The 15,173-nt window shown below is 34.5% G+C and overlaps 1 protein-coding gene across 5 annotated transcripts in view; it reads left to right on the top strand.

Moving 5' to 3' along the window:
• Positions 1-15,173, top strand: part of Tbc1d5 (TBC1 domain family member 5) — a 501,737-nt gene that overhangs the window by 357,914 nt on the left and 128,650 nt on the right. For all 5 annotated transcript variants that reach the window (XM_077796237.1, XM_077796238.1, XM_077796235.1 and 2 more), the window contains one exon: positions 8,620-8,762. In XM_077796237.1, coding sequence (XP_077652363.1) covers positions 8,620-8,762 — 143 coding nt within the window. The remainder of the gene's footprint in view (positions 1-8,619; positions 8,763-15,173) is intronic.

The following is a 15,173-nucleotide window of genomic DNA, read 5'->3' as shown; positions in this document are numbered from 1 at the left end:
TAAATTTAACATTACATTAAAATTTCTTTCTGCAAAAGGGACCTCCCTGTAGCTGAAAAGAGCCTGAAGGCATTAGGAGTCACTGAAACTTCCTTGGTCCATGGTAGCTCTCAGGCCCAAGATTGTATCTTTTTACATCCTCTTGAAAGTAGTGGTTCTGAAACTTGAGCTTATATCAGAATCACCTAAAGGGCTTGTTGAAATGCTGCTTGTTGGGCCCTGCCCAGAATTTCTTAGTAGATACAGGATAAGTGGATAAGTGAGGTTCAAGAATATGCATTTTGAACAGATTTCCAGATTATGCTGATGTCTAGAGACCATATTTTGAAAACCACTGTTTTATATGTTCCTAACCCTCCTTTTTTGTGTTCATGAGATTATTCAATACTATTTTTGCAAAAAAAAAAAAAATCCTACATTAAACTAAAGTGTTGAAGTGACATGAAATAAGCAGTTTTGTATCTTCCCAACATCTTACAAGAACAAAGACTTGTACAAGATAATTGTGTAATAAAGAAGGAAATAATCTAAATGTTTCCAAAATTAAAGAACTGCTAAATAATGACCTGAATACTCGAGGAATACTGTGTAACTATTAAAAACAAAGTATTTCTATATATGCTGATTTGGAATAATATCAATTTTAACAATCATATTGTTAAATATAAAAATGCTTGGCAAGATATACACCCATTTATGTTTTGCATATATGCATTAAAATGGCTCCATTATGAAAGCGTGTTGACTGCTCTTGGGAAAGTTGGTTTGTTGTCAGGGAAGGGATAAGAAGGAAAATTGCTTCATATTGTATGTCCTGTTGTACTTTAAAATTCATTTTTGACGTTTGCCAATAAGCAAGTACTCTAAACTAGAAGTAACCTCACCTAGTTTTCATTTTAATTCACAGGGAATGAAATAGTTAAGGAAGTGAGAAAGATGGTAGCTAGGAAGCCACCTCAGAGAGCAATGCTTAAGAGCTTGGGTCCTGGATTTAAAGCACTTTGACTCCAGGACTTAGCCACGGTAACTGGTAGCTAATATGGAAAGAAAATGTGTTGATGAAAATAAATTTTAAAGTCTTTTATGTTTTTGTTGCTTCATATTTGCACTGACTTATAAGAAGATTAATTTATGAACATGCATATTATGATGCCTTTAGTAAACTAAACTTCCCTGAATTTTCCTGTTCTCTCCGTTAGTCTAATATCCAATACTAGACCTCATAAATCTTTCTAAAATCAGCTGACCAAAAGTAGCAATTAATTTTTCTTTGTAAGTTTAAGGTCCTTTATAGTTTCCTTAATGAGTTTCCCTGAAAGGAAGCACTCTAAATCTTGTAGGGTCCTGTAGCTGTAATTACTACTGTATTGTAGCAGTGGCACTTATTAAATAGCGAAGTGTGGTTTGTCAAAATAATTCCTTCAGAAAACTCCATTTCTTCACTCAGAAATAATCGTTACCATGGACGACCTAGCAGTAGTAAATACTGTAAATTCTGAATCCTGTGACCCTCCACATTAATGTGAAGCATGCTTTTCCTTATACATATCTGAATTAGATACCTTTGGAATTAAAGAAAATTAAAGACAAGTGTAAAAGTCAGGAGAAAAATAGGTCTTTTACAATGTTCAGGAGTTACAGTATCATACTATAACAAGTAGTCAGCTTTTAAATGAGAGTGATTCAGGCTATGCCATGTTCCTCTGTCAATCCTGTAAACCTATCCCTGCCCTCCTTGTTTGACCTAGTAACTATGAAATAGGGTGGGGAGGTAGGTGATCAAAAAATCATCTCTGTATCTCTGAAATTAGCAGGAGTTTTTTCCTCAGATGCATATCTTCCACAGACCACTTGCAGTAATTCTGCTTTTAAAGAATTGAAGCTTATTTGATCAAATAAAGTAGTACTTTCAGAAATCAAAAGTCTTATAAATGCATGATATTTGGCACTGTCATCAGAAATTGTGATTGTTTTAAAACACTGAGTTGTAATATTCCATGCATAAGAAAGAATTTTCCTTGGTTAGTACATATTTGTCCTTTAAAAAAATAATAGACACACACACATAGTTGATTATAAAATTGTTTGGACACTAAACTTGGACACTAAACTTCAACTATCAGCCAGGGATAAAGTGGAGCCTCCAACTCCTCTTTAACACTTTTGTTTCCATTTAACTCCCACTTAGAGGGAGAACTACTTTGTGATGTTTGTGTTGGACTTCTAAATTTGTAAAGAAACCTATATTCCTTAAATAATGAATGCAGTGGAGTTGACTGCCCTTCATCTCTACTGGTGCCTTCCAGGTTTCCTGGTTTTTCTCTCTCCCCCTCCCTCCCTCCCTCCCTCCCTCTTTCTATCTCTCTCCCCTCTCCCTTCTCCTGCATCTCCTCTCTCTCCCCCCTTCTCCCCCCTCCCTTCCTCTATCCCACCTTCTGTCCCCCTCCTCTTTTCCCTCTACCACCCTCCTCTTTTCCCCTGCCTCAGTCCCTCCTCGCCACCCCATTCACTCTCTCTTTACCCCTTGTAAGTCACTTGGGCCCCATGCAGATATGTTCAGCTCTTTTTATTTTTTGCAGTGCTGGGAATTATATCCAGGACCTTGCACATACTAGGCAAGTACTCTACCACTGAGCTGTATCCCCAGCCCACATTCAGTTCTTGATTATCTGCATTAATGGATGGGAACTAGGGCATATATAATCCCAAATGGTGGATAATCCAAAAACCATTAATACTTGGCTTTGAAATGTATTCAGTAATGTCTTAAATTATTTTTACCTTCCTAATTATTTTTAGCTAATGCTGCCATTAGTTTGCATTCCCTGAACATACCCGGGTTCTTTGGAGGACTTAGTGGGGTGGGGGCATAGAAAAATGTCTGTAGGAAGGCAGATTGATAGGATTATTATTGAATTAAAATTTACTTTGGATAATTTCCATGTTACTGATTGAGAGTTGTCATTGTAACATCTAGTCTTGGCTTAACACAGTATTTGCCTATGATCAGGAAATATTTGTTAAATGAAAATTCTCATTGTTTTTCATACCATTCTTAATAATGGTCATATCAGAGGTAGCATAAGACAGGAGAGGAAGTCAGTGAAGAATGTTCACTTCATCCTACCACAAGCCACTTTAGCTCCAGCTCAGGAAAGATGAGCATTGCCAAGTCATGGTCATTTTCCAATATAGTGCTGATTTGCAGGCTGTTTAGATAACTGAGCCATACTGATCAGCCCCTCACAGACAAGGACTTAACCCAAGAACCCTTTAGAAATGAAGATATACTGTTCTTTCAAAATGCAAGGACTTGTATTTCTATTACTAGAATATAACTTTCCATGATAATGCAAATATCTAAATTAATATGTAGAGTGTATTTTCTCAAAATTCCCTGTAATAAACTCTCCATCATAGTAAATCTGTGTTTAAAATCATTGACTGGTAAATGTTAACATTTAAAATATATCATCATTTTTGTAACTTTGTTTTGAATTTCTTCATTTTTTATCTTGTGCTGGGAGTTATAAAAAAATCTGAACGGCCCATCATTGCTTTTGGGAGGCCTCCATTACCCCATAGCTATATCTGTTATCATTCATTAGCTTTATTTGAATTTACTAGTAAATTAGTCTTTGAAATGTCATACTTATAATAGCAGACATAGATCTAGAAAGAGGTTGGTGCATGTATAAAAACGTTCAAGGGTTATATATACAGCCTTAAAATATCATGGTCATCTTTATCCAACATCTTCATGAGCTTTTTGTTTCTCTACAAAAACAAGATACACAAGGCTATACTTTCTATTCAGACTATTTTTGCAAAGGGTGTATTACATTTGTTCTGACAAAACAGCTTCAAACACTTGCCAAGGAGAATAAATTACAGTAGGGATGGGTGATAATTATTAGGAACTTATTTTTGGAATAAGAAACCTTCCTTAATAAAGGGCTATGTATTGCCCTCTGAAAGGAACTGAGAATTTTCCTCAAAGTCAAAAATATACTTTTAGAAGTACAAGTACATATGCTTTGGGGGTTAAATTAGGTTTAACATGTCTTTCCTTAATGCCAAATCCAAGCTGGGTTCAACCCATAAATTACCAGGAACATTAAGAAAGTATATCTGAATTGTTTAAACACAAATCACTTGACATTTCTGATCTTCCTATTTTGTTTTAAGCAGAGTTTGATGGGCTTAAGGGATTCAAATCTTTCCAAGTCATGCAAATCCCAAATATTTTTAGAAGGACCTACTTGAAATAGTTGATAAAAACTTTATTAAGCGAGTCAAGCATCTTCTAGGAATGTACTGTGTAGTACCCTTCCAGGAATAAGATATGCAAAATTAGAACTAAGTTACTTTATTTGTCCTTCCATCTTTTTGTAAAGTTGCTCTCTAAAGTTAGAATTAAAGTTGAATTAAAGTTGTGACCTTAATTATAATAAATGCAATATTAAATTCTAATTTTGACTGTTCTCACAGAGTTAGTTTAAAGGAATACTCAGGATTAATTAGTTTGAAAACAGGAAAGACAAAGAAACCCAACATAAGAAGAGCCTAAATTTAGTCCGGGTGGTAGATGCTCAACCTCACAAAAACATTTTTGACTTGCTTTTGTTTTTTCCTGATAATAACAGCATTTGGATTCTGTGTTTATTCCATACCAGGCATTGATTATTTAAAATTCGTTAGCTCTGAAAAGAAGTGATCAGAAAGCAAAACCTAAAATTAATTTAATTGAGCAAAAATATAACACTGCTCTGTTGTGTTTGAACATGCTTACCAAGTGCTATCATTTCATGATCACAGGTTACTTGACATGCCCTTGTGAAGTTTGTTGAATTAAGTCAAATGTAGCTTTCCTACATTACTTGTTCTTGTAAGATAGATATATCAATATGACACTAAAGGGTCATTAAAAGAAAAGGTAAATGAAGATCAAGGATTTAAATTTCTTTCTCCTTATATAACCCACTACAGCCATGTTGGACCAAGGCTATTGAAACATAAATGGATCGTTTTTATAAACTGATTGTTAAAAATGGACTTCTCATGGTGTTTCTATGGCTCATTCACCACACAATAACACTATCAGTAGTTACTGATTCCTGAGAATAGCAGTTTAGTTACACAGAAATTTAAAATAGAGAATAACAGTATAGGTGCAAACATAAACTGCCCTGTCTTTGAGTGGCTTATTAGTAACTGTAATACTTCAGATAATCTTTTTTTGTTTGTACAGATTTTAATTACTAAGTAGGTCTGATAAAATAGGAATTATTGTGTTATCACAAGTGATAAAATATATGAGCATCGCAGTCTGCAAGTGTAATATACATAAAGCAAGATTAATAGTATCAAGCAATTAAACTGTAGCTATCTTTAAGGGAAAAAGAAAGGTTTAATGCTACCCTTAAGTGTAACTTCAGCTCTCACTAAATATTTTTAACTGCAATAAAAGCATGTTAATTGTAGAAGTGACTTTTTTATAAGACCTCATTTCTTAGAGTAAGTTTTCCTTTCTAAGAATACAAAAGCTTCCTGAAATAATTTCTATTTGTAACTCATTCCATAATAGGCTGAATTTTCCTTGGCTTTTAAGCTCAATGAAGTAAAGCCCAAAAATAGCACAGGAAATTTTTTGTGCTGTGAATATATATATGAACTAAATCCAGTTGAGATTTAAATGATTAAATTATTGATGTCATTGTTGGTCCCACAGCATTCTGTTAGTCATATGGTGGTTCTTAAATATTTTGAGAATTAGACCTTAGTTTGGGCATAAGAGCATATAAAATAGAGGAAAGAGTATTTTACTTTAAAATATCCTAGTATATACAAATTACAAATACTAATATAAAATAAAATAGTAGGCATCTAATAATAAATTATTTTTAATGTGTTTCTGGTTTTCCCCCTACTTCCTGAATTATTTTTGTGACACCATTAGGAAGATCAATGCCTGTGCTTCCAATTTAGCTACACCTTTGCTTCTCAGTAATGTGACAGGTGGCTTTACAGTGTATTTAACAGGACCTTAGTAAACAACAGATAGAGCACTTAGTGAAGTATATAGAGCTCTTTACAAAGAGCTTTGTAGATCTGCCCCCTTTCTCTTACTACTGCTATCTTCCCTCCCTCCCTCCATCCATCCATCCCTCCTTCTCTCTCTCTTTCCTCCACTCTCCTCCCTTCTCTTCCTCCCACTTCCCCTCCCCTCCCCGCTTCTTCCTCCCTCCCTCCCTCCCTTCCACCCCCCTCTCATGCAGATTTAGTTTTTGTCCCAGAATTATTTAGTCCTGTGGCAACTTAAAACTTTGAAGCAATGTGAAGCAATTACAAAGCAGCACATAACAGATTACACAAAATTACTAGAGACCTGCATTTTGTGTAGTTTTGAAAATATTAAACATATAAACTGTTGGACACAGATAAAAATCAGAAGTGTTGTATTCAGTGTAAATTACCAGCCTTTGCAGTTGCCCTCCTGACAGTACTGCAGTAGAATTTGCTGCATGCATGTATCTGTGGGCTTGTTTTTTGAAGCTAAGCTAATACAACTCTAACCAGCAGGAAGATTGCAAGAGAAGTTTGAGCAATAACTGGCATTTAGTTATAAAAATCATAGGTATAAAAATTATTTTTAAAAAATAAGCTACTTTGTTTATTTTGCTCTTGAAGCACTGTCTGTGATGAAACCAAAAAGGTTACTGCCTATAGGAAAATTACAGGCATTTGAGCTGTAAGGAAGACTGGGAAGGATAGCAACACTCAACTGTGGTTGTGTACCAACCTTCGTTTGTTTTATTTTTGTTGGAATTTTCTTTCATTTGTATCAATTGAATAATTTTGAGTAGCTTCATTCTAAATATTTTAGTCATTTAAGAATGCACTTATGTATGTCAGTTAAAAATTCTTTTCAGGAGTACTCAAAATGGTTTAATCCACATACTATTTTGCTTTGCCCATATCTATTTCCCCTGATATTCTTTGCTCTGGTTAATTCTTTGTAATTCAGAAGAACAACCCATTTAACTTAGAAATATTTTTCTTCTTTTTGGCATACTAAATATTAGCATTTGTAATTTAAAAGAATTAGAAGTGTGGGAGAAGTAATTTTTTTCTTAAGGCACACAAACACAAGCATATTTGACAAAATATATAAATTTTAACTTAGTCACTCATCATTTTAGCATGGAATATAATTTTAAAGATAAAGGAAAATGACAGAAGATGTAAGCATTTTTAAAAAAATGTCACCTGGGCATTTTCCCCCCTGAAAAATGCAGTAATTGATGTAGTTAAAAAAAATACAGTCTAATTATTCTGATTAATTTGGTAATAATAATTAATAAAACTTAAGTAGTTGATGTCATAGTTTTCAATAATTATGCTGGGATATATAGGGGTGGTTATATACTTTTTTCCCCACAACTTTAATTCCTCCTTAAATATAATACTCCCAGAGAAAAGTATTTAAATATTTTCTTTTTCCTCACTGTAACTTCACAGATGGTTATATTTGGTTTCAAATTTTACAAAGAAGTAATATTTCCTAGCTAAATTATGAGCAGTTTTTTCTATTCTCCATTACTTGATAGCACTAGCAACTTAGAACAATTAAGTCTTTGCTATGTGCCAGAATCACAAAATACTCACTGAAGTATTTAAGCAAAAGGCTTGTTAAGAAAAGTGTAGCAATATTATATAAAATTAGAAGTATAAATGGATAAAAGTATACCAAATTGAATTATTCCTATTTGTGTTGTAAGCATTAGATATAAATTGATTAATTAGCATTTGCTGAAAGTATAAAATGTCACTATTTATGTAATACAATTACACACAAAGTTACTATTACTGTTCATGTCTATTCTGTGATACTCATTTACCTGGCCATAGAAATCAACTTTAAAAGCTTCCCTAGAAAGAAAATATATCTATTCTAAAGCTAAATTATAAAGTAATTTATAATTACTAAAGTATAATTATATTTTCATTTAAAATAACTATATACAGTTTACCAAAAAAAAAAATATGTACAAGAGTACTAATTTTCCCCTACATATAATGTTAAATGAATATTTTAAATAAGAATACCATGCGAGAATGCAGTTTTATAGGTTTGGCTATATTAATTTGTTATCATATAAATGCTTGCAAAAGGTTAAGTTAACAAAAAAATTGTAAAGATTATGAAATTTGGGAAAATTGTATTTTTAATTCAGATCTTTACAAATGAGGTAACTACTAGACCACTACATATTCATTTTTTCTTTTTTCCTTTTGAGGATTTGTGGTTTTTATTAAATATGAAAAATTTCTACACTTTTTAAACATGTACACTTAGAGAAATAAAAGTTTAATCATCTTAGCCTAGTATAGAATTTTAAAATTAGTTTAAATGCCTAAAACTTATATTTTACTGTATTTTATATATGTTTGCTCAAAACTTAAATTTTGCTGTAATGTGTCTTTGACATATAATGTTTGCTCACTGTATTCAGTTAATAAATCAAATTTTTTCACAATTACATGAGAAAATGATAACTTGTTCATAATTCCTCTCAAAAGTACCATTTTCTAAATTTTTGTTTTGTTTCTCTACAGACGGTGGGTGCGGCTGCTGTTTGGCAGAGAGTTCCCTCTGCAGGACCTCCTGGTGGTCTGGGATGCCTTGTTTGCAGATGGCCTCAGCCTGAGTTTAGTGGACTATATCTTCATAGCCATGTTACTCTACATTCGAGATGCTTGTAAGTATTAGGACTTTGCTTGTATTCGACTAGGGAGCCCTGATTTTCAAAAGTGTTTTTTTGCCTTTAAAATATATTTTAAACTTTATTTTTCGATTTACATATACCTAAATTTTTATAGTAGATGATATAGCAATGATTCTATGGAAAATTGTAAGCATCTCTTTTATCAGTAGCCATTATGTTTTTGGAGATGTGGAGGATGATTTTTATCATGAAAGAATTGAAGTATTTTTTAGAACCATTTTTCTCAAGATACTCCTGCTTTAATCTTCTTGTTACACACATTTGTGAAATTCATATATAAAAGCCAGTATTTCAGATATGTGTAGAGCTCCACCTTCTGACATATAGTAGTATTCAACAATGTTTATCTGAAAGTTGGAGCTGTTTGTATAGTATCATCAACTTATTAATTTAAAAAAAAAAAAGAGTATTTGACTTCTTCCCAGTTAAATTTTATCAAAATTCATTCCCCAGTGTAGTGTCTAATGGTAGAGGCATTCCCATAACCTCAGATCTACCTAAGGCATCTTACCATAGCCAGAACGCCAGTGCCTACCCCCTTTCAATACTCTGATAATCCTTGTCATGAAGAAAATATCAGAGCATGTTTTAAATTTCAAAGTAATCCAAATTATTTTTCTTTTCAAAAATAATCACAGTTCACAAACAAGATTTATAAGCCAAAATTAGTAAAGATTGCACTAAGTACTGTTGTTGAATTAGGAAGTAAAAAACTATTGTTAAGATTAAGCAGCACTTTGTCAAAAGAACATATACCATTTGGAGTTGTTATTTATCATGACTGTTAACTTGCTATATAGCTTTCTTTATTTCTTAATAGAATACCAGTTGTGCCAGATGCTCTTGTTATGCCTCTGGTAACACTAATATTCTTTAAAATTTTTAGATTATACTTTTTTAATTCCCTCAAAATTACTTAAATTAAATAAGTGACAGGAACACCACATTTTATCCAAAAATTGAGCTTTTTCCTGTGCCTTCAAGGTCAAACAGTTTGGGCTTTGACAGACAAAGTGAGAATTCCTTCTTTTGGAGCTGGAGCTAATCATATAAGAACATGGAAATCACCATAGAAGACATCTGGAAAGTAGCTGAGGCTGTTTGGATAGATGTGGTGGATACTTGATTTTTGGGTATTGCATATTTAGCTCCCTTTGAAAGTTGTATGTTTTTAAAATTGTAAGTAATGAAAAACAAAAAGAATGAGAAAACTGTTAGAAAAAAAAAAAAAAAAACTCTTGGATCATATTTTCACAGAACTTTCCACATCAAACAACTTCTGAAATGTATTCTGATTTTCTGTAATCTTAGACAATTAACAGTTGGTCTCTTCATGACTCTGACACATTACACACACACACACACACACCTATATATTTGTAAATTGAATTTAATTGTCTCCTGAACTAAAATCTATTTTTTTAAATTTCATAAAACATGGCAAATTTGGGGCAGCTGAAGCCCTTATACATTTTTAATCTTTCTACTGATTGTTTTATAAAACATGGGCACACGTGGAAAAGTGCAGAAAAGAAGTTGCTTTTTCATATGAATATTTAGTCAAGCTTATTTTAATTTTGTGGCTAAATCCATATAATAGATGTTGTCTTTTAAAGATAGAGTGAATTTTTTTTTAGTTATTTATGGCTACTATTGTCTTGAAGAAGTTTTTCAAACTATTAGGGAATAATGACATAAACAATTTCAAATAGACACATCTGATATTGCAATTGAGAGGGAATGTAGTATGAAAATTTATGAAGAGACAGTGTGCCTCCTCTGGGCCAGCTGTGGGTGAGTAGAGAAAATGGTATATATACTGGTAAATCCAGTAAGGTGATCTGTGTTCAGGCTGAAGGAAGAGCATTCATAAGGGACTGGAAGTGAGAAGCCACTTTGTGAGTGTGGTGTTTGTGTTTGTGTTTCTACAAGCTCTTTGGGATTATTTGAGTAAAAGGAGTTAGTGAGATTATGAGACTAAAGATGTAAATAGGAGGAATCATGATAAAAGTCTTCAGCCTAAAATGAGTTATCAAAAGGTTCAAAGTAGAAGTATGATCACTTTTAGATCACTCTTGCAACAACATGGAAAATGAACTTGAAAAAGACAGAATAAGGTCAGATAAAAAGTTATAAGAATAGGGAAAAACAGTGAATGCAGAAATGTTAGGAGATAGGTAAGGGAGAATGGGAAATCTAGAGCAATCCCCTGCTTTAGAGGCTTCAGTGGCTGGGTCATTGGGGAGAAAATACAAGGATCCACAGGTTTTAGGAATATAAATGATTGAGTTTTGGTCATGCTGAGTTTGAGATGCCTATGAGAAACCATCGCCTGAAGATTTGGAAAATAATGTTCAATGTCATTATCAAGGCTACTGGTTGAGGTTTTCAAATAATTACAGCTGTTTGTCAGTCAAGATTATAATAATAGATGCTGTCAATCTCCTAAGAAGAGAGTGACCATATATCCTAGTTTGGGGTAATCTTGGTTTGCATCTGCTACCCCAGAGTAATAATTATTAAAAGTATCCTCCTTTACTCCCAAAGGCATCCCATTAGGATCATGAAACTTATATGCCATCCTAAGTAAATTGGGTACATAGAGAAAGAGAACGTGGACAAAGGTGGAACTTTGCCTTTAGCATCAGTATTTAAGGAGAACTGGAAGAGAAAGAGCAACAAGTATTTGTACTGCAGTAAAGTAAGGAAGGGAAAAGTCCACCCAGATTTGGCACTCTGAAGTGGCACTGGGTACGTTTTCCAGAGTGGAATGAATGAAGTGATAGAACAGAAGGTTCTGGACAACTGAGAAGTACATGATCTATTCTTCAGCTTTTTGTTGTTGTTTTAGATATGAATTATTTTTATTGTTTTTTTTAAATAAATGACAGTAGAATGCATTACAATTCTTATTACACATATACAGCACAATTTTTCATATCTATGGTTGTCTATAAAGTATGTTGACACCAATTCGTGTCTTCATACATCTACTTTGGATAATGATGTCTATCACATTCCACCATCCTTGGTAAGCCCCTGCCTGCTCCCTTTCCCTCCCAACCCTCTTCCCTATCTAGAGTTCATCTAAAATGATGACCAAGAAAGTAAGACTTTAGAGATGGTTTATACAGGGTGATCTTTAAAGAAGAGAAGAATTAGACATTAAAGATGCAGTAAGAAGACAATTCAGGAGCCAAGGAAGTTGTCCTTAGACTGAAAGAGTGCACTAGAGTTGGGGGTGCTGGTAGAGAGGTTTACTTCTCAACATAGAGTATCTCCTTCAAGAGTCAGTGTTTCCCTCTTTTTTTTTTAAATGTTTTATTTTAAAATTTTTTGTGATACTATGGATCAAACCCAGGTCCTGGTACATGCTAGACAAGTGCTCTACCACTGAGCTACATCCCCATCCCTTTGTATTTTGAGACAGAATCTGGCTATATTGCCCAGATTGGCCTCTAATTTATCATCCTCCTCATCCTCAGTAGGTGGGACCACCACACCTGGTTTTCTTCTCCTGTGGCATGGATGAGATCTATGAAAACAGAAATTACCTCTTTTGTTTTTAACTTTCTATTTGTTTATTTTTTCTTCTTTTACACCTGCCCCACCCTCCTCTATTCCCCAGTGAGAGACAGGATTTTGTCCATTTTGGTTTTCCTACTGTGCACTAACATCTATAACAGAGCCCAGTACATAGTTAACCTTCAGACAAATATTTTTTTAAATAAAATAATTTAAACAAGGGCCCAGAGGCAATAAAAGAGAATTGGAAGACTGACTATAGAACAGGAATGAAAAACTGGTGCAGATACATGAAGGAAATACTAGGCTGGATTCAGAAACGGACCAGTTTATATGTGGAGAAGACCAAAAATGGGGGAATCCCATGCCATCTGCTGGGAATGAGTTAGAGTAGGGCAAGGGCTTTGAGGGGACTGATTAAAAGGCATGGTAAATATGGCTGACAAGGACTAGGACGAGTAGCTGGTGAAGATCCTCCAGTGATGAGCAAAGGGCAGTGGCACTAGACCTCAAGGTTGTAGTTTTTCCAGCTGTACTGAGGAGTTAGAGTGAGGTAAAAAAAAAAATAAACTGTAATGTAGGTTTCAGGTTGGGTTTACTTTCAAATGAATTAGGCAGAACTGAGGAAAAGAAGGATAGAGGGTGTTGGGTACATTTTCAGACAGTACTTTAGGATGTATAAGAAGGGAAGCACAGTCAGGAGACCACTGAGAAGAAATGAAAGTATCAAGGAGTTGGAAACAGGGTAGAAGAGACGTGAAAGCATAAATATTGTGGTCACACAAAAGGACAGGAAATGGTTCTAGATGTGGTCAATATGGTTGAAGTGAGTGAAGGGTGAAGTAAGTCACTCAAGATCAAGGGATTTTGAGGAAGGTAAAATTTTTGTGCCACATATAAACTGGTCTATTTCTGAAACTATGGTTCTCCATGAACACTTCATCAAGAATCAAGATTTGAAAAGAAGATATAGAAAAAATTTTTAAAGAATCAGATACCAAAACCTCAAACAAATGCTGAAAGCATGACCAAGAAAACAACTCTTATTCAGTCATTTATTCAAAGAACCAACAGTTTAACCAGTACTTATTGAGTTCTTGCTATTTGCCAGCTATTGTAGTACATGGATGAAGTGATACATAGATGTGTGATGGATGTATAGAAGTATGGCATGAACTTCAGTGGAAGAAGGATTTTTATGGGAAGATAGGAAGCAAAGTTTGGAAGCAGCATTGGAGCAAGGTGATCCCCCACCTCACCTATAGAGGTTGCAGGGAAACCAGTGAGTACAGAAGAGCCAGGCTTCCATGGAAAGACTTTGTTCCTCTGAGGGAGGATCATGAGGGAGGGGAGCAGCAGGAGAAAAAGAGGATACAAAACAGGATTGGGTAAAGTATAGGAGAGGGCAGTGCTAATTAGATGAATTTACATTTTAGGCCATGGTCAAGAACCAAGGGAAAAGAAGAAAAGTTTTTAGCCTCATCATTAAAACAAACAAAAAACATCAGTTTCAAGGTTTTATTTCATGTCAGTATATTCTGACTCATGATGCCCAGCTATGACATCCAGAGTGGTATTCAGTTATACTCAGTATTTTCAGGATCATTCATTAAAATATTCTTCACTGATATTATGTGGCTAAGGGCACTGTGTGTTCTTTTGGAGCTCTTCATAACCCAGGGAATGTTTCACTTGAGGAAAGTGGAAGAGCCTACTTCAGTGATGGCATTCCTTGCTTCAGCCCCATACCTCCTAGGGATTCAATGGGTGGGCTTCAAAAATCTTTCATCATTCTGATGTTGTACAAAATGTTGTACATTTCTCTGGTGCAAGGGGCTATAGTTTCATCAGTTTTTCAAGTGAATATATATCACCAATAAAATGAAATACAGTTAAGCTAAAGTTCTAATTTTACATGCACAGATAATTAGACCTTTTATGGGTTGAATTGTATCCCCCAAATGATACATTGGAGTCCTAACTCCTAGTACTTCAGAATATTATCTAATTCCCAATAGATTATTGGGGATGTAATTAGTCAAGATGAAGTCCTATTGGAGGTAGAGCAGGCCTCTTAATCTAATATAACTGGTGTCCTTATAAGGAGGAGAAAGTTTGGATACAGGCATGCAAAGGAGGAAGATGTGAAAACAGACAGGGAGAAGAACAACTCATGAAGACAGAGGCAGAGATTGGAATGATATATCCGCAAGTCAAGGAATGGCAAGGATATTCAGTTGTTATAGAAGCCAGGAGAAAGGTATGGCATGGATTGTCCCTCAGGTCCCTGAGAAAGAACCAACCCTGCCATAACAGAAGCCAGAAGAGGCAGGGAAGGGTTTTCCCCTATAAGTTTCTGAGGGTGGATAGTCCTGTCAGTTTCTTGATTCCAGACTTTTATCCTCCAGAATGATGAGAAATAATGTGTTTTTTTTTTAAACACCCTGTTTTTAGTCAGTACTTAGCTGAATTCTGTGGATTAAAGTTATATACAAAAAAAAAATCAAGAATAAAGATATGTCAGTAATCATGACATAATCCTGAGCTGTTATCCTGTAAAAGTTTATGAACGTCTATCCTCTCATCACAGGATTTTTCAACCAGTTAGTCTAGACCGTAAGTCATTCCTGTGATTCCTTCCTTCCCTCTCCTCTCTTCATCTACCTAAATCAGGCCTAAGGTAAAGAACCTTTTTCCAAAACCTTTCCCCATGGTTCTAGCCCTCATTGATCTCTCACTTTTGTGGTCCTGCAAGGTTTCAGTTAATGTAGCACTCAATTTCACTCTATTCCACATGGTTTCTTAGTTACTGTGGTTGTTGGTCCTATCTTCTAAGCAGATTGCAAGCTTCCTTAGTAC

The sequence above is a fragment of the Urocitellus parryii genome, chromosome 3 (genome assembly GCF_045843805.1).
Source record: "Urocitellus parryii isolate mUroPar1 chromosome 3, mUroPar1.hap1, whole genome shotgun sequence".
Taxonomy (NCBI): Eukaryota; Metazoa; Chordata; class Mammalia; order Rodentia; family Sciuridae; genus Urocitellus; species Urocitellus parryii.
This window is presented reverse-complemented; position numbering and strand designations above follow the sequence as displayed.